This window comes from Montipora capricornis, chromosome 10 (assembly GCF_036669925.1).
Source record: "Montipora capricornis isolate CH-2021 chromosome 10, ASM3666992v2, whole genome shotgun sequence".
In the NCBI taxonomy this organism is placed as follows: Eukaryota; Metazoa; Cnidaria; class Anthozoa; order Scleractinia; family Acroporidae; genus Montipora; species Montipora capricornis.
In genome coordinates this window covers 66,928,103-66,948,102 of record NC_090892.1, presented here as the reverse complement: position 1 = coordinate 66,948,102, position 20,000 = coordinate 66,928,103, and the positions used below count along the sequence as shown (strand labels likewise).

The following is a 20,000-nucleotide window of genomic DNA, read 5'->3' as shown; positions in this document are numbered from 1 at the left end:
TGTATTAAGGGTGCATTCGATTCACCCTATTCTGGAATAAGAATACGTGGAGTGATGATTTAAAACGGTATGCTTGGTGTATCGAAGCAACAAGGCTAATAAAGATATGTTTAAAATAGCATTTTTAGCTGGTGTTTGGCAATTTTAATGTGAATCTCCATAAAAACAAAGGATTTATATCTTCTATTCCTTGTATTCCTATACCGGAATACAGTCAATTGAATGCACCCTGAGTGATGCAGTCTTCTTTGTTACTGATGTTACCAGCCCCGCTATCTGTGGACTACCCACCTCTTGCCAGCTCTACCTGTTGGAGGTACTATTTTCAATACACCTAGTAGGAAGTCTTTTCCGGCAATTGAGGGTAAAGTGCGTTGACCTTTAACTGTTATACCCTGACCGTTTTGAAGGAGCTGGAAAGTTAAAGGGTGAATACCACATTGTTACTGACCCTGTAGTTCATGCACCTCGGAAATGCCCAATACACATTAGGGATGATGTTAAGAAGGAACTTGATGATATGGTCAGTCAAGGAGTTATTAAATTGGTGATTGAACCCACTGTGGCCCACTCCCAAAAGTCACATGGGCACTGGCGTATTTGTCTTGACCTCAAAGATCTTCATCGCATACACCAACCCTTGAAGACGTCACTCACATGTTCAAAGAAGCTCAGTATTTTGGGTGCCAGTCATGGTTATTGGTTTGTAGTTCTCGATGAAGAGTCTTCCTACCTACAACTACCTAATAATAGCCCATTTGGCAAAATTCAGGTTTACCCTTCTTCGCTTGGGGCTCTGTGTTAGACAAGATATTTTTCAACAGAGGATGGGCTTCATCTTCGATAAGTGCTCTTGAAAAGTTGGTATTGTCGATGACATTGCAGTCCATGGCTCTACTGGATGCTGGTTGCATGGCAACCTGAGCGTGTTTATAACCTGGACACGTGCATGATTAAAGAAACAAAGATTACTGTAGAGTCGGTCATGTAATCCACATACGGGATAATTATGAGGAGAGCAGGAAAGTAGTAGTATTGCATTTGTATTTGTTGTGTTTTTAGCTAATCCAATTCCATTACTAGGGCTAACGCCCACATGGTTTACATGGTAGAAAACAGCCCTTCACATTACCCTACAATAGTTAATTCTGTTGGAACATTTTAAAGGACTTCTAAAGCAGTGGAAAGATGGTGACGACAGAATTAAGGATAAACTGAATAGATGGGAGTGTATAATAATATTAATGAAGACTTCTAGAGATGCAGGAGCCAGGGTGTTTTGGAACAGAAACATAGCCTGCTGTTATAACATTGTTCTAAAGGACTAGGGTCGGTTGCTGGAAGCTTGATTAGTGCTAACCGTTGGTTAAGAGGTATCAAAACCTATAGGTTTCCATGGTATTTTACCCTACCCGGGTTGCTCGAAGCATGGTTAGCACTAACGAGCCTTTCGAACAACCCGGGCCTGACCGTCAATATATTAATAAGTAGTATCCAGGAGCCTCCACTAGTGGAAACAGGCTCTTAGAAGGAAAGGGTATCCAAGGCTGGGAAATCATGTCAACCCAGCCACGAGCCCCCTTCTGGAAATGGAAGGGGAGAGTTAACACTAGTAGAGAATTCCCAATGTATTAACTGTCTCCTTTAATTTGTACCCTTGAGATACTCAATGGAATAATTTCTGGTGTTGTGGTACTATATATGGCAATTTTATGGTACTATAATTATGAAACCCTAATTATTGCTTAACAAAACCAAATGTGCCCACTATTGTGATTTAATAGGTAAACATAGAAACATGAAAGCTGTCCAAAACCACCCTATATTTCGTCTTTTAACTTGCTTATAATCAGCGACCCCCTTTTTTATTGTAGAATAGTAATAAGCAATTTGAGATAGAACTATCGGGAAAGTTTTAAAAAATTCTTGGGAGGTAATTTTTTAAGTAATTCAGAGCTACCTTAAATTTTTGAAAAATTAAAGTATCTCTGAATCACCTCCGATGAGGGTCATATTTTACCATAACATTGCTGTTACGTGATAGCATTGTAATGACAACCCTTCTAATAGGAAGGTCTCAAAAGTAGGGAAACTCAGTTCCAGTCACCTTAAGCATGCACACTTAAGAACTGCACGTAGAGGCAGGCAAAATAACATCAATTGAAAGCGGATCAATGAAAATTGAATGTAACCATAATGATACCTTTTCAGGTGCTGTAGATGGAAAAACCAATTATGCACTGTTATGTAGACTTCTGGCCAGCCTGGGCTCAAAAGTGTTGAGGGAAGTGTTTGACAGAAAAATTCCTCCGCAAGACCTTTACATTGCCTTGAAACGTGAGTCAGTGTACTCTAAGCTTCTGTCTCTTCAAAAACAAGAAATCCTCAGTCCAGAGCAGTGGTGTAAATTGTATCCAGTTAACCCCTCTTCAGTATTATCCACAGGCTTTGACCCTGATCTCCTGATCGTGCTTCTGAGAACAATCTGTAACCTGAGTCCCCCAGCCACTGGCTGGGATATACCTCCCAATTCACTTGACACCAGCTGTGAGTCTGACATCGTACGTTTAAAGTATCTCATGAATGCAGTATCAACCCATGCTGAAAAGGACTCTGTTAGTGATGCAGTGTTCTGTGAATACAAAGATGAGATTCAGAAAACACTGGTGAGATTGGGCGGAGATAAATATAAAGATGCCATTTGTGAAATGGAGAAACAAGAAATGGGTCCCTTAGACAAGGAACATTTTAAAGGACTTCTAAAGCAGTGGAAGGATGGTGACGACAGAATTAAGGATAAACTGAATAAATGGGAGTGTATAATGAAGACTTCTAGAGATACAGGTGCAGGTGGGTATTTTGGAACAGAAACATAGGCTGCTGTTATAACATTGCTTTTAAGGACTGACCATCAATATATTGATGAGTACTATCCAGGAGACTCCACTAGTGGCAACCGGCTCTTAGACGGAAAGGGTATTCAAGGTTGGGAAATTCTGTCAATCCAGCCACGAGACCTCTTCTGGAAATGGAAGGGTCGGTTAATGTTACGACAGAAATCCCAATGTATTAACTGTCTCCTTTAATTTGTACCCTTGAGATACTCAACAGGAATTACTCAATAATTTACTGGAATTATTTCTGGTATTATGGTACTAGATGAGGCATTGTAACGTTATGGTACTACGATAATTATGAAACTCTAATTATTGCTTAAAAATTTGTGCCCACTATTGTGATGTAATAGGTAAACATAGCTACATGAAAGCTCTCCAAAACCATCCTATATTTCGTCTTTTAACTTGCTTATACTCGGTGACCCCATTTTTTATTGTAGAACAGTAATTAGCAATCTGTGATAGAACTATCGGGAAAGTTTTAAAAAATTATTGGAAGCTAATTTTTTTTAGTAATTCAGAGCTACCGTAAATTTTTCAGAAATTTAAAGTAGCTCTGAATCAGCTCCCATGAGTTTCATATATTACCATAACATTGCTGTTATGTGATAGCATTGGAATGACAACCTTTCTAATAAGAACCTTGGTCTAAAATGTCGTGAAACTGAGTTCCAGCCACCTGAAGCACACTTAAGAACTGCTCATAGCGGCAGGCAAAATAACATCAATTGAAAGTGGATCAACAAAAATTGAATGTAACCATAATGATGCCTTTTCAGGTGCTGTAGATGGAAAAACCAATTATGCACTGTTATGTAGATTTCTGGCCAGCCTGGGCTCAAAAGTGTTGAGGGAAGTGTTTGACAGAAAAATTCCTCCACAAGACCTTTGCATTGCCTTGAAACGTGAGTCAGTGTACTCTAATCTTCTGTCTCTGCAAAAACAAGAAATCCTCAGTCCAGAGCAGTGGAGTAAATTGTATCCAGTTAACCCCTCTTCAGTATTATCCACAGGCTTTGACCCTGATCTCCTGATCGTGCTTCTGAGAACAATCTGTAACCTGAGTCCCCCAGCCACTGGCTGGGATATACCTCCCAATTCACTTGACACCAGCTGTGAGTCTGACATCGTACGTTTAAAGTATCTCATGAATGCAGTATCAACCCATGCTGAAAAGGACTCTGTTAGTGATGCAGTGTTCTGTGAATACAAAGATGAGATTCAGAAAACACTGGTAAGATTGGGCGGAGATGAATATAAAGATACCATTTGTGAAATGGAGAAACAAGAAATGAGTCCCTTAGACAAGGAACATTTTAAAGGACTTCTAAAGCAGTGGAAGGATGGTGACGACAGAATTAAGGATAAACTGAAAAAATGGGAGTGTTTAATGAAGACTTCGAGAGATGCAGTTGCAGGTGGGTATTTTGAAACAGAAACATATAGCCTGCTGTTTTAACATTGTTTTAAAGGACTGAGACCGTCAATATATTGATGAGTAGTATCCATGAGGCTCCACTATAGTGGCAACTGGCTCCTAGACGGAAAAGGCATCCAAGGTTGGGAAATCCTGTCAACCCAGCCACGAGCCCCGTTCTGGAAATGGAAGGGTCACTTAACGCCAGTAGAGAAGTCTCAATGTATGAACTGTCTCCTTTAATTTGTACCCTTGAGATACTCAACAGGAATTACTCAATACTTCACTGTAATTGTTCCTGGTGAGTTTAAAGTTGCCAAGGTCTGCCAAAGTAATTCATTTTCTTTGCCAGAAGGTTTTCTCCGTAAACTAATGTAATCCTCCGATCTCTCTCTTTGTGTGTTTACTTAAAAACCTTATTAATTTTGTGAATGCTAATCTCCTTTTTAGAAAATATTCTAGTATGCCACCTGATCTGGGCCTAGATGTAAGTCCTCCACATCACAAAATTGTAGAAGGCAGTAAAAAGGAATGCACTCGATCTGATCAAAGCCTTTGATACTTTGAATCATGCAGCTTATTTTATGGAACGGCAGCTCGGTCAGTTGAACACTGGGCTCATGCGGGAGGTCGTGAGTTCGACTCCGAATGGACCAACACTCAGGGTCTTAAAATAACTGATAAGGAAGGGCTGCCTTGGTAATTTCAGCTACAAATGGTTAGACGTTCAAGTCTTCTGGGATAAGGACTTTAAACCGTAGGCCCCATCTCACGAATATCTTACATGTTCTCTGTGGGACCTTAAAGAACCCACACACTATAATTTCGAGAAGAGTAGGGGATGAAGTTCTCGATGTTGTGGCTGTCCTTTGTGAGTGTTTGGTGTAATGTCTGTAAAAATCCTTGTAGTATATGCTGCCACCTAAGCAAAAACAGCCATAAGTCAAAAGGACTGCCGAGTGCTGGGACATGTAAATGTAAATGTAAAATTTACAAAAGTAACATTATTGGAGTTTTGGTTTGAAATTGGTTTTTATAAAATGGTTAGGATAGTACTCGCACTCTCATTGGTCATTAGCAGTGTTTAGATGAGAGTATGTAAACACGACTGTAACATCACACGAATTTTGATTGGTTATGTGTTGTCAGACGCGCGTTTTGATTACCTGTTACCTATCCTCCGCGTGCCAGGGGGCACATAGGGCCTCCACAGAAGCTTTCCATCTCTGTCTGTCTACCGCAACGCCCCGCACCTCGTCCCACGAACCCCATCCTCTTTCTTTCATCTCCCTCTCTACGGACCTTCTCCACGTTGTCTTTGGTCTCCCCCTCTTTCTTTTTCCCTCCGGCCTCCAATTTAACGCCGTCCTTGTATCGCTCGCTCTGTCCTGCCTTAGAATGTGGCCAATGAACGTCCATCTTCTTCTCTTTACTTCCTGACTCACTGGTGACATTTCCGCCCTGGCTAGTAACTCTTTGGTGGTGATGTGATTTTGCCAACGTATGCTGTGAATCTTCCGGAGGCATTTGTTTTGAAACACGTTGAGAACGTGTTCATCGCTCTTGGTCATTTTCCAGGTCTTACATCCATACATCAAGACTGGCAAGACGAGGGTCTTGTGCAGCTTCATCTTCGTTCTCTTTAAGATGCTCTTGGAGTTCCAGATCTTAATTAGCCTAATATATGTCCCTCTTGCCTTTGAAAGTCTGTTCTGTAAGTCCTCCATCCCACCTCCTTCTTTATTGACTTTGGCGTCAAGATAGGTAAACTCCTCTACTTCTTTGATGTTTTTACCCACTATGCTGATAGGTGCTTGATTCTTCGCATTGATTCGTATGACGTTGGTCTTGTCAAGGTTTATTTTTTAGGCCTACCCTTTTGGCTTCCCTGTCCATTCTTGAGATTTTCTCTTGCATTTGATATCTTGACGAGGATAGTAATCCTACGTCATCTGCAAAACCTAGGTCATCCAGTTTTGTTGTTAGTCTCCATCTTATGCCGTTCTCCCCCTTGCCAACAGTTCTTCTCATTATCCAGTCCATCACTGTAAGAAAGAAGAATCCAGACATGTTGCAGCCTTGTTTTACACCGGTCTTAATATTGAACCATTCACCTCTCTCTCCTTGGTTCTCTACAGCACATTGGAAATCCGCATAAAACAGCTGTATTATCCTTATGATCTTCTGGGGGATGCCGTACTTCCGCATGATAATCCATAGGCTGTCCCGGTGTACCGAGTCGAAAGCTTTCTCAAAATCTATAAAGTTCACATATATAGTTGCTTGCCACTCGTTTGCTTGCTCTATGATATTCCTCAGAATGAAGACTTGCTCTGTTGTTCCTCTCCCTTGCCTATAACCAGCTTGCTCCTGCCTGAGTCTTTTGTCTGCTCCACTTCTCACTCTGTCAATAACAATACGACCTAGAATTTTTTCAACTATGGACAATAGAGTTATGCCTCTTGAGTTTTTACTCTCCTTTAGGTTACCCTTCTTTGGTAATTTGATTATCAACCCTTTCCTCCAAGCCTCCGGAATAACCTCGAACTTCCATATCTTCAACAACAGCTCGGGTATCTTTATTGCTGAGAATTCTATGTCCGTCTTCAGTAGGTCGGCGGTGATGTTATCAATGCCGGGTGCTTTCCCACTTTTCAATTTTCTAACTGCCTCCTGTACTTCGCCTAGTGTTGGCTCAGTGTCTGCAATCTCTTCTATTGCTTCCTGGAAATCGAGCTCTTCTTCGTCATCATCCATGATGGCTATTGGATTTTGTGGTGGTTCTCTGTTCAGTACCTCTTTGAAGTGTTCCGTCCATCGGTCTTGTATATCTTTTTTGTTGCCGAGGAGGTTTCCGTGCTTGTCCATCACCGAAGTGCTTTGACGAGTCTGGCTGCCATTGCTAAGTGTCTTTGTTAGCACGTACAGTGTTTTCATGTGTTGGCTTCGTGCAGCCTCTTCAGCTTGGCTAGCGATGTTGTTCAGCCACTTCCTTTTATCAGACTTGATGCTCCTTTTCACCTCCTTGTTCTTCTCAGCATATTTAGCTCTTAGTTGATTCTTCATCCTTTCTGAATGAGTGCTTAAAATCTTCTTGTTGATGGCATCCCGTTGATCTACTAGCTGCCATGACTCTCCGCTTATCTAAGGTTTCTTCTTCTTCCTCGGTTTACCTAAAACAGTATCGGCTACTTCGGTATACGCTTTCCTCATGACCTCAAAATCTTTCTCCACCTCGTGTTGATCTTCTAAATCTCCGCCTTCTTGTTGTAAAACCTGGTACCTATTCCTTAGGGTAATCTTGAATTCTTTCAGGGTATCTTTTGATTGGCTGGAACGAAATACGAGTGTGCATCAAGAAAATCTGTTTCAATCAAGAAGTTAAAAAAAAAACCAGCATTTTCCTTCATTTGTTAAATTATTTTTGAGAAATATTTTACAACAGCAATAGAGGATTTTTCCCGTGTTTACATAGCCTCATCTAAACACCTAGGGAATTTGGGAGAATTCTCGACAGTTGTGCAATTCCTTGACTGCGTCTCGGGTTTGCATAAATGTCTCGATTTATTCCAACTTCCCCGAGCGTTTAGATCACGCAATATAAACACGGAAAACGTCCTCTATTGCTTAAACATCACACCTAACTGACTGAGCACAGTTTATTGCAGATTGTTTTTTTCAGTGAAACGTACAGCCTGTGGAGCGCCTGGCAATGCTTTTTTCTTAGACTGACATATTTTATCTTTTAATGTACAAGCCGACGGTGCCCCAGTTTACCCCCCTCTTTCCATGAGTGCTCCGTTTTAAGGGTATTTAAAGCTACTTAGGCTGCACTGAGCTAAGCTTAGGCTACACTGAGCTAAGCTTTATATCCCTTTATACAGGACCTTTAGTGGTCAACGCACATTTGCCTATAGAGCAGTTTCTCTATGGAACCCCTTTGACGAAGGTTTACAATCTTCCACCTCAGTCAAGGCCTTCAAGTGTTCTCTGAAAACCAGCATGCTTAATGAAAGAGACAATTTGTAGATGATTAGGCGTTAATTCGTAGATATGTAGATATTAGTATATTTTATTGTTTTTGGACTGATATTAGTATTAGTATTCATATTGTAAATAGTTACTGAAAAGCCTGGCAAGTAGTAATTATTTAAGTCATCATGTCGTCAAAGAAGTCGAAACAAGGACGTGAGATCCGGGGATCGAACTCAAGACCTCTTGCACCAAGGCAAGGCCAGGCCAGGCTTTCTTTCCCACTGAGCTTGAGGCGCCTGTGGTTTTTATTTTGTGGAAACACTGACCAGTTAATGCTCGTACCTTGTTGCATTTCTTGAAGGTTTATGCTAGTGTCCTACGTCAGAGGCATGCTTTGTGTGAGAATCAAAACTTGTTCTTCACATTTGTATCTTGTGTATGTGTGTTGTAACAATTTATGCTCATTAAGTGTTCTCCAAAAATAATCATTTACATAACGTTTTTGATATTTTTTGTTCATTCCTCTCCCCTTGTCCAAAAAAAGTGTTACTCTTAAAGGCGCTGTTAAACTGTGCAATTTTTCGTACAACTTGTCTTGTAAAGCCATTGCGAAACAAGTTGCACGAAACATTGCGCGATGTAACATACCTTGCAACGGGGTAAAAACGATGCAGAAAGTAAAACTGAGTTCTACTTTCCGCAACGGCTCTTGTAACGTTGCAAAGACATTTTCAAGCTTTGCGCAGCGTAGTATCTGTCCTGCAACTTGTGTCGCAACGGTTTGCAGCACCAGCAAAAGAAATTCATGTGATCATCGAAAACGAGACAAGTTGCAAGAAACGTTACTCAGTGTAACACCCGTCAAGTAATGTGTTTTGCAGTGTTAGAACTTTCCTCGAAACAAAATTGCAAGGAAAGTTGCTAGGAATATTGCACTGTGTAACAGCGCCAAAGGTTTCTGATCCATCTTTGACACACTTTTCCAACCTCTGATTAGTAAATGTAAACATTTTACAAGACTATGTTAAAAGAGCAGCTGCTATCTTTTGAAAACCCAAACAAAGTTTGGAATATTTACTAGAACATATTTTTGGTGTTAAAGTTTGGAATTCACCAGATTTCTGTGGTAAACAATTATAAAAAACTACTCTCAATATAAAATCAGTGATTTCTCCTCTGCTCTGTTTAACATTTCTACTGTTTTATACTGAACCACTGGGTCGCTTTTCTCTTTGTTGTGTAATGTCTGTGATTTTTAGCACTTGTTTCGAATTGGTATCTAGTAGCCTAATAAGTTTTTACCTTTTACCTAATCAAATTCCATATTTACATGTATCTTGATATTTTTTTCGGTCAATGTTTTACTTCTATAAAGGCTTTTATTTTTTAGCTCATTTCTGGATAGTAGTATATTTTTCTTTGAAATAAATAGTATTAGTAAAATTGCTGTTGTTGTTTTTGTTGTTAACCTAATGGTAGATTGTGTTGATTATTCTACGATAGATCCTGTACAACCAGAAGCAAGTTGTGCCAATGTTGTGTCAGCAGCTGGCAGAAGCAGCACGCATAGTCTTCATGAGCATGGTAATTTATTCAGTGGTAAGTAGGTGTCTCCAAGTTGCTTAAGATGAATGAGTTATACCCCCATTATGGTTTAAAAAATATACAATGAGTGGGAGGGTTTCATGAAGACTTGTTGAGATAGAGGTGCATTTTTGGGAGCGGATAGTTGGCTTGTTGTCACATCCTCATTGCCATTCAGTTTCAGTTCAGTTTCAGTTTATTTGTTTTGCCATTTTACACATACCACATATTATGCAAAATAAAATGAGGCAAGGAGACACAAAAAAAGCAGTGCTTATAAACATGTGCCTCCCCATGATAAATACAAATTACTAGAGATTTGTAAAGGCTAGTGGCAATTACTTTGATTAAAGATTAAAGATAACTTAGAACAACAGTACTGAACTTGTTAATTTATGAAACGCTACTTCCACCAGCAAAAAAATATAGAATCAAGGAGATCTCTGAAAATGTTGGATAAATAGTCGAATGAGAAAGAAAATGGCACTAGGTGTGCTTTTCTCATTGCATAAATTTTGTTTTCTTTATATAGTTCCTTGTAGCATTACGTTTGGTAATGCAAAGGACCCGGCATCACTAATTCTTGTTCATTTTGCTCGGTTAATATTAAATTTAAATTGCCCAACTGAAGATGTCACCGATTATTTTCACATTAAATACATGTTCGGTCCCACCATTTTTTCCTTTGTTGTTTTTTTCAGAGATCGCAGATTGTGAATCAGACATCAAATTCTTTTCCGGGCGCCACGATCCAGATACAAGACATTGGCTGTTTGATGATTTTAATAAGTGGTTCAGTGATCCTGGTGACTCCAGAGCTTATGTTCTCCTGGGTGATGCAGGAGTCGGCAAGAGTGTGATTGCTGGAGCCTTGGCGAAGCGGATGAAGGAGTCTGGGAATCTCGGTGCTGCCTACTTTTGCCGTCACAACGATGGCACGAGAAATGACCCCAGGTATCTTCTGGGGACTGTGGCGAGTCAACTCTGTAAATGTAACAGTCACTACAACAATATTTTGGGTGGGGTAGATGGTGTAAGCACAATGCTACACAATGATAAATTAGGTGTTCAGGAACTTTTTACAAAACTGTTAGAGGAACCATTAGCTAAGTGCACGCATTTAGCAGAGCGAAAATTAGTTATTATTGACGCCCTAGATGAGACAGAGTACGAGTCCAGGGAAGATTTCCTTTGCCTTATAAAGGAACGTTTCCCGCGTCTTCCACAATGGATTGTGTTCTTTATCACCAGTCGCCCTGAAGACACAATACGGGGAAGATTGGAGAGATACAATCCTTGTGTTAGGATTTGCGCGGGCGATAGTGAACAGCATTATATTTATCAGCAGCACGAGGGAGATATTCGACGATTTCTTCAGAATGGTGTCGATTTTTCGCTTCTCCCGTTCACCGTGGAAGAGATCACAAAATCTTGTAATGGATTGTTCTTACATGCATTTTACCTCAAGAAAAAACTCAACGATCTGGCAAAAACAGGGAAGATAGAGCATTACACGGCGAGTGAACTTCTTGTCGACGATCTTGAAGATTTCTTTCGAGACAATTTTCAACGAGTGTTTAGTAAAGTAGGTGACTGTAAAGATGTCTACGATAAGTTAATTGGTTGTGTTTTAGCTGCCCCATCTCCACTTCCTGTCTCCTTTATTCCCTTTGTTCTGCAACAGGGAACATCAAGTCTTGATGAGCAGAAAGTAATTGATGCCGTTATGCAATTTGCTGTGAATCAAATTTCCAATGATACCGTCACCTTTCTACACGAACGGATTTCGACTTGGTTAACGAAAAATCCAAAGAAGAGAGACTACCAAAGAAAGACCAAAAGAAAAGATTGTCCTCACTTGTTGATAGACAAGACAAAGGCAGAAGAGTACCTGGCAAGAGTTTTTGAGGAAATACTTTCTGATATAGTCGACAAGCTGTCCCCAGCATCGTCATGTATAGATGAGAATTTGCAGGACTACGCTTTTCGCTTTGCCATTTGTTTTTTGTGTCAGTATGGTGACCAGAAATCAGTAGGAATTGTTTTTAGGTGTTTGACAAGTTTCAATTTCTTGGAGGAAAGAATCAAAAGTGAAAAAATTGGTATCTACCACCTGCTAAAAGATTTGAAGCTTGCTTCATGCTGCCCCGCATTCAAGGACTTACACAAGAAGAATATTCTTCATGAGATCTCCAACGCTCTTGAAAGCAATGTTCATATTCTTTTGGAAGCGCCTCATCTTTTAATTTCCTGTCTTCGAAATGGATCAAAAGTCTTGGAAGAAGCCGGTCTAATTCCCCAACTGTCGGGTCCATGGTTAGAGTTGAGTGCTTTTGACGTGGAAAGCACTAATTGTCTCTCAGGCTTTAACGTTTTCGCGACAGCTCATTTCGATGAAAGGACGATAGCGGCCTCAAATGGTCGCTCTATTGTTTTTGTTGATGCATCTCGTTTAACGATAGTGAGTGGTCCTTTTGTGGTAATCGAAAATACAATCGACAAAATTAGGCATTTGGAGTTCACACCTGATGGTAAGTGGGTGTTTTTCGGTAGACTGGACAAATGGTTTTCGGTTGAGCGCAAAAGTGTCGAAGACTTTTCCCAGTTCTCTGGAAATGTAGTGATGTATGAGTGGAGCACTTTCACTCCTGACGATCAGTACATTGTCGTGAAAAGGCCTACTCGTAGGATTGTCACTTTTCCGCAGCGTAGTATTCACTGCGTATCCGAGCTATTTGCTCTTTGGGCCTTACGAGAAATTCTCCACAGTAGAAGTGAAAATGACACTGTTCTGTTGCCATCCATTAATGGTGATTCCAGAAGATTAGCCGAACCATGTCAAACCACTGAGTCAGTTCGCGGACGCTTCGCCGGAAGATTGCTAGACTACCTTGAAGCACCAGAGTTGTATCACTGGCCTTCAGTGCATTTTGAGCGGTTAATCTTGTGTTCTCACGGTACAGCTTTTTGTAGAGAACTCAGAGAATTACTATGGCTGTCAAATCGGGATACATCCTTGAAAGCAGTTCGTCGACTGATTGTTAAACTTTATCGTGATATATTTGATTTCCAGGTTTGGAATGTACGCACTGGAAGACCTTTGTTGGACGATGTCTTTTCGTCCAGTGTTCAGTTAAACGAATTCACTTATTTTTGGCACGTTAGCCTCAACAGACATGTGAAGGGATGTTTCGGCATCATCGCTAAAGACCCTTCAATCAGTAACATAGCTGTGGCAAATGCTGTTGACGTTCAAGGGCTGATGGGGAAGCTCAAGGAAGGGCACCTAGACAAGCAGGAGGTTATTAAGCGACAGGCGCCATGGCTAGCGAGAATATTAGTGTCATTTTCTCCTAAGAGGTCTCTTGCTTTTCTAAAACAAGTGTTTGATTCCGTGAATTTCTTTTGCGTTTTACCCTGCAAGAATTGGCTTATCCTGAGCTTTCCTAACGAAAGCAACATTTTACGTGTGTACTCTTTATCGGAAGGAAATGAGGAACAGCATTTTCTTGATGCTAACTGTATCCTGAGAAATCTTGGTGAGCCGTTTGTTGACTTCACGTTTACGAATGATGACAGCTACTTCATATATAGCACTTCATCAGGGTCACTACACGCTTTATGTCTTGAAACAGGTACAATTTTGAAAAGCGTTTCGGGAGCAAACCTTTTTACTGCACTGATGAAAAGCAGTTTTGTTATTGGTTTCAAAGTACCAGAGGCGAGAGAAAAGAAACCTTTTTGACCGACTTTTTGAGTCCATTGAGATTTGTGGCATCGACGTTTGTACTAAAAGTCCATCCAAGTGAACCTTCGTCGCTTTGTTCTCCACGTTGGGACTCGCTTATGATCAGTTTGATTTTTACTCACGAAACCATATCATTCGTATTGCGGTGTTTACTGGATGATTATCGTAAACAGAGGCTTGATAATTTTGTGATGTCTCCGGATGGAAAGTTAATTGCCATTCACAGAGGGAATAAGATAGAATTGTTTCGTTCTCTGCTTGCCTTTTACGATTCAAAGCGTTTTACAGTCTACGAACACAAATCGTCGTTCACGGCTGCACTTGCATTTTCAGCTGACTCTAAATGGTTCCTTTTTTGTGTCCAGGATGGAGTGAACGATCCACATCTCCACGAATGGGATGTTGAGAAAGGTGTGCTAATCTCGTTCAAATTCCCCGTGTTATGTCCACCGACGGTTGAATGCTGTTGCCTTTCGTCGGACAAAGCAAGGTTAATCTTGTGCGGTGACAATGAAGTTGAGATTTGGGAGTACAAGAACTCTCCCTACCGTTTACTAGCAAGAGCCGGCGTCACTTCATTTTACAGCACATTTAAGTTCAGTCAGTGTACCCTTTCGGTGGACAATAACCTGCTCGCTTGCTGCATTGGGAACAATGTTGTTCTCTTCAGCAGTGTTCGGGACTCTGCGAAAACTTCTCCATCCAAAGAAATTCTTCGCGGTCATCTGGCAAGAACTGTGTTTAGTAAGTTTTTGAAAGTAAATCGTTATCTCTTAACGTACGACATTGATGGGTTGGTGTTTTTGTGGGAACTGGCTAGAACAAAAGCTGTCGCATTTGCAAGGATAACACAAGGCCAGGAGAGCATTGTATGTCTGCTTATGTCTCCGAAAGAGGACACTGCAGTTTGCTTGTTATCCTCAGGTCGAGTTTGCGTCATTAAACTCTGGAAAATGGAAGATGAGCCCCTTTGGATGCCACCAATGGAAGACACAGTGAGCTCATCCGAGATAAGTCGACAAACTGTACGGGAATTGGTATCAAAATCTGAGATTTCACCTGAAACCTCTCGTGATGAGGATTTTAGCTTATCACAGTGGGAAGAGGATATGTACTATGTTTATGATGATGAGGATGAGGATGACGATGATGATGATGATGAGGGCGATGACGATGACGATGATGATGATGATGATGATGATGATGATGATGATGAGGAAGTTGACAAATATGATTGATAAGTTACCACTTCTGAAGTAAATGAGAATTCTCCATTTATGAAACAAGTTTTTCTTCACGACTTTTCCACGAGTCTCCAAAGTTACGGCCGAGTGCAATTTTCGTCATTTTTGCCAGTCAATTATCTTTATTTTTACATGTTAGTTTTCATATATTTGGTATTTTTGTTTTCAGCGATTTGCACCACACTGGAGCTGCTAAGTTTATATCTTGCAATCCTCAGTTCGTATTGTGTCTGATGCAAGGCGACAATCATTTTTCCTTTTGTTTGCAACTTTTAACATTTTTGTAGGAGTGAGGTATTCCGCTACTGTCTTCAAATGAATTGAATTGAAAAGATTCCTCAAAAGATTCAAAATATTGTACTTCCTCGTGCAATGGAGTCACCTGCTTGTGAGGAACAAAATATTTTTGATACAAGTATAAAAGGCAAACAGTTTGTCAATGGGGAAATTGAGTCATTAACAGAACTTTACAGTCACTATATGCCAAAGACAAACAACTGTATTCGTCATCACCCGTGGACTTGAACTCTGTGACATCACCCGTAGTCGGGATTAGAATTGCATGATAATTGCACTGAAAATAGTGAGTAATGCAACGTTAACCCGATGTTTCAGTGGCGACCAAACAAACAAAACAAGGGCGCTTCGTGAAGTAATCAGAAAGGTCTCTAATGATTACAATTACGCAGGAAATAAAACGATCCTTGATCTGCTAGGATTTTCCATCCTTCTGGTCAAGAAAGGGTAGGCACCAGTTGATGGGAACCTCAAAAACGTCGCAACCAGCTGAATTCAGCTGGAATTTTTGCTCTTGTTGCTGTCCTACCTTTCTCCACAAAGGGAGTGTTAGCAATCTAAAGAATTGTTTCTTGGTCGCAAATGACTGTTTGAATTTTATCCCTTACGATTTTGAGCATGTTAAGTCCTTGTTTAATGCATTGAATTGGTCTCGCCGAAAATACGATTGGCTTTCATTCCGGACAGCCACGTGCATGTCACGTGATTTCATGCGAATCTAACTCTTGCCTCTGAATTCTCCTGCAGGTCATTGCATTCAAAACCATTCCAAAACAAGTTCAGTTACATTTTTGGGTATCAGTTTTCAGAATTTGGTAATTTTTGCATTTAAGTAAGTTCATATAGAAGAAAGAGTTATCACCGCCTAAGAAAAAGAATTGTAGAAAATAGGTAGGTTTTGTAGAATGTGTTAGATTCATAGTATTATGAATAAGAAGTTATTTTTAATACTATTCCCGGGATGCGGATGGTTTTGTTGTATTTGCTATCTCATTTCCAAGTATTCGTAAACAAAGAGACACATCTCGGACTTCCCGCTTACAAGTTAAGCTATTGCTTGGGAGAATAGATACTTCAGGCTTAGATAAAACTATGTTAAAATACCTTTTCAGACCGTAGAAAAATTGAAACGTTGGATGAAACTGTTACAAACTATTTTAGGTGTTTAATAAGTGGCGCTGTTTTCAGCCGAGTGGAGTACAACCATAACCAAGTTAGTCAAAGCACACGCAGAAAATCAAATGACTCTTGCTTTACATACAGCCAGTACTAGTCCTTAGTTCAGGAAAAACCCTGCTTGTTCAGTTACAGGTTTCTTTCTTAAAAAGTGGTGCAGGATAACTGATCACCAAGGGCTGATTTTCACTAGCATAAGCACAGGCAGTATCTTCAAACTGCGAAGAGTCGCGAACCTTGTTACCTTATTTAGTTAGATCTTCGTAAGATTAACGACAGATCATTAGCATCGCATTTACGGCAAACATCGGGCTAAAACTAGAGATAAACAAAAAAATCAAGAATCTTGTTTCGTTTACTCTCATTTCTTGCCTCCTATCTGCAGATATCAGGCAACTTTTCAATGGAGAAAGACGACTATTAAAGAATCGGACAAGAAAATTTTCCAGCTTTCATTAAAGAAAAAAAAAAACAGCAGCCAAGCTGCCGTTTCCCGTTTCACGTAAACGCAATGCTAACTGTCTTTTTATGTCTGCTAATGTAGGCCTGTGTGTAACGCGAAAGCAGCGGGGAGCGCGAGATTTATGTGAACGGCACACATCAGGATACTGCTTGTCATGAAGGATGGATAATTATCTCATTTTCACTTGTCGTCCTCTGAGGAGAACTGAGTTACTGGATATCATATGACAACAAGAAAGAAATGAACTACAATCAAACAAGTTTCTTTGATTTCTGGAAAAACTGGCTTCAACGCTTTCAGTGCCTGACGTTTCCCGTTTTCCGGAAAAGCGATGTTGCCGGAATCTCTCTAGTTAATCGATTGCCAATCATTATTAGCCACTCTCTATGGCAATTAGAATTTGCTAGGAAGTATATATATATACTTGTATTTACTAAGGTTATACAAGGGATAAATGCATGGCCCTTTAGTTGTATCAAGCATTTCATAATAAAATCTTGATTGTAAAGCTTGTCCTGCCTGGTGTTAGTTTTCATTTGATAGCCAGCGCAAATCCCTAGAGCAATTGGCCCCGCAGGCCAAAACCCGAGGAGGCAACCTAGAAGTCCCCGCGTAAAAAGGGTAAATGTATAAATATTATTGGTAGGTACTGCAGGGGGAATCAATCTCGATTTGCTCAACCGGGTGCGCAAGGTGGTATTGGTATTGCTTAAACGGGCGCTCAAGTGCTATTGGTATTTTTCTACACGACCAAGGTGTTTTAGGAGTCACGAAGTAAAAAAATTGGCAAAGAGAACCAAAAGTGCTGTTCGGGTTAGCGACTGAAAAATCAAACATTGAACCAGATCTGATGGAAATCGAGTTACCTGGCTCAGAACTTGATTATCAGAAACAGAAGCGAAAATTTGTCAGACGCCAATCGGAAACAGGGGCGACATGTTCAGCATAAATTTAAAGGTATCAAAAGGGCCTTTCATAATATCTTAGGAGGGGGCAGTTGTAGTGAAAACTATTACTAGTTTATATTTAGTTAGGGCCTGTTCACGTGGAGGTGGGGGACCCCGGAGGTATATGAGGTACCCCGCCTCGGTGGGGTAACCAATCTCTCCATACAATTTCTCTTGTATGATGCTGAAGGTTTGGTACCCCGTTTGACTGGGGTGATTTATCTTTAGATTAAACATTCCGCTAAAGCATTTGGAATCCTCAGCCCAGCCCCGTGGGACTATAAAATATTGTATGTGAAGGCTTGCTTTATTTGACCACGGGTAGGCGGGGTACCTCACCTACCTGGGGTCCCTCACCTCCATGTGAACAGGCCCTTACACACTGAGTGACCCTTGGGAATTCCATCGACAAGAACTGTTATAGCAGCGGCAACCCCACAAGAAAATATCGCTGGCGAGGCTCTTGCAAAACTGTCGAAAGCCACAGTTACTTCTTCGCGTAACGCTAAGGTGAAGAGAATTCGGTTGCTGATACGTACAAGGACTTAAGGAACTTATCAAGACAGTTTTTAGCAGCTGCAAAGTCGTATTTTTGCCAAACGTTGATGTACTGAGCGAACAACGAGATGACGCTTAATTTCTCCGGCGATTGAGGTCGTTTGTATTGCTCCCAATTTCTCATCTACATTTATGGCTGAACAACTTACTTTTATTGTAAACTTCATCCTCTTTGAATTCTCGCGAAACTCCACCATTTTGGAGGCGGGAGAGAGGCATGTGACGCTGACTGGCGGAAATGCAGCTGTTTTCAAACTTTTGGAATTCCTCGGCTGAGATTGGCGCACGAAATCTTCGGTTTCCGAGAAACAACCAAGACTCCTGATAATACAAACGAGTGGGACTCAAAAGTAGTAAACCAAGTCCAACAACATTTGCGTTCATATCCGTCTCTTCTGTTTCAAAGATTGACGTGTAAATAAGGTATCCCTTCACTATAATCAAAAATCTGCTTGGAGCGTTTTTGATCCTATTTCTTCCATTCCTCAACAACAATAAATGATCTGGTCACATGCAGCTACGCAAAGCCAGTGGAGTTGCAACGGCCAAAAGTTAGTACTTACGGCCTTCGCTTAATTCACTATGACATTCATCCGAATTTGCAGTAAGCTTTGAAATTGACTGGGTTAGGAATATCTCGGTCTCCTTCCAAGCAGCTTTCCGGCACAATTATTCCAAACTACAATTACTTGACTATCCCAAATGACTGTAAAAGCAATATACAAATTGATACCTGCCTTGACAAACAGCTTTTGATGGCGTTTTTCACATGTACATGGGTCACCAACTGGCAACTGTTAGGTTCAAAACGGGATGTATCGTTCACCACCACAGAAAAAAGGACAGGTCCCAGCACTGTACCCTGTGGAACCCCGCGATTGATGTCTAAGAATTCAGGTATATTATCATCTACTGCAACCCTTTGTTTTCTATTAGCAAATCTGTTAACCAGTTTATAACATATGGGTTGATTTCAAGATCTTTAACCTTATTGCAGACAATTCAATGTGAAACAGTGTCGAATGATTTAGTAAAGTCAAATGAGAAAACTATAACACCGTTAGATTTCTTATCCAAGGAGTTCAACCAGTAATGCTGACATTTGATCAACGCCAAGGTACTGTTACAGTTCTTTTTGTAGGCAAACGTTGGTTGATTTTGTTATATCTCCTGAATATTAATGTACCTGTACGCCGTTCGCTATATGTTGCCTACTGAAGTTAGTCAAGAGCTCATCAAGGGGAACCTCTATTTCCCATACTTTGGCCAGGAGTCAACCCTTCCCCGAGTACATTTATTTATAGAACGCCTCCCTTGGGAGATTCAGCAAGCCTACTGTTGTTAAAGCCAATCGCAACAAAGCTATCTCATTGCCAAGTTTGAGTTTACACTGAGCGTACACTTTTCGATCCTACTTCTCACGCTTTTACCCCAATACACTACACAGTTTTACAAAACGACCGACACATATAAGTTTCCATATAGGGTCCCATACAAGCAGCACGAGAACGACAAGAAGAGATTGTATACGCGAAGAGTGATGGACGTGGAACAGGGAACATTTACACCGTTAGTATTTACAACAACAGGAGGCATGGGAGAAGAGTGCAAGAGATACCATAACAGGTTGGCAGAGATAGTCGCAGCGAAGAAAGGAGAGGACTATGCCACCACCGTCTCTTGGATACGTTCTT

General features: G+C 40.7%; 1 protein-coding gene across 1 annotated transcript in view; it reads left to right on the top strand.

Moving 5' to 3' along the window:
* LOC138021639 (uncharacterized) overlaps positions 1-17,260 on the top strand; it is a 66,218-nt gene extending 48,958 nt beyond the window's left edge. The window contains 5 exon segments of the mRNA XM_068868566.1: positions 2,212-2,850; positions 3,677-4,315; positions 9,793-9,888; positions 10,575-13,612; positions 13,615-17,260. Coding sequence (XP_068724667.1) covers positions 2,212-2,850; positions 3,677-4,315; positions 9,793-9,888; positions 10,575-13,612; positions 13,615-14,859 — 5,657 coding nt within the window. The 3' untranslated portion in view covers positions 14,860-17,260.
* Positions 17,261-20,000: the final 2,740 nt, after the last annotated feature.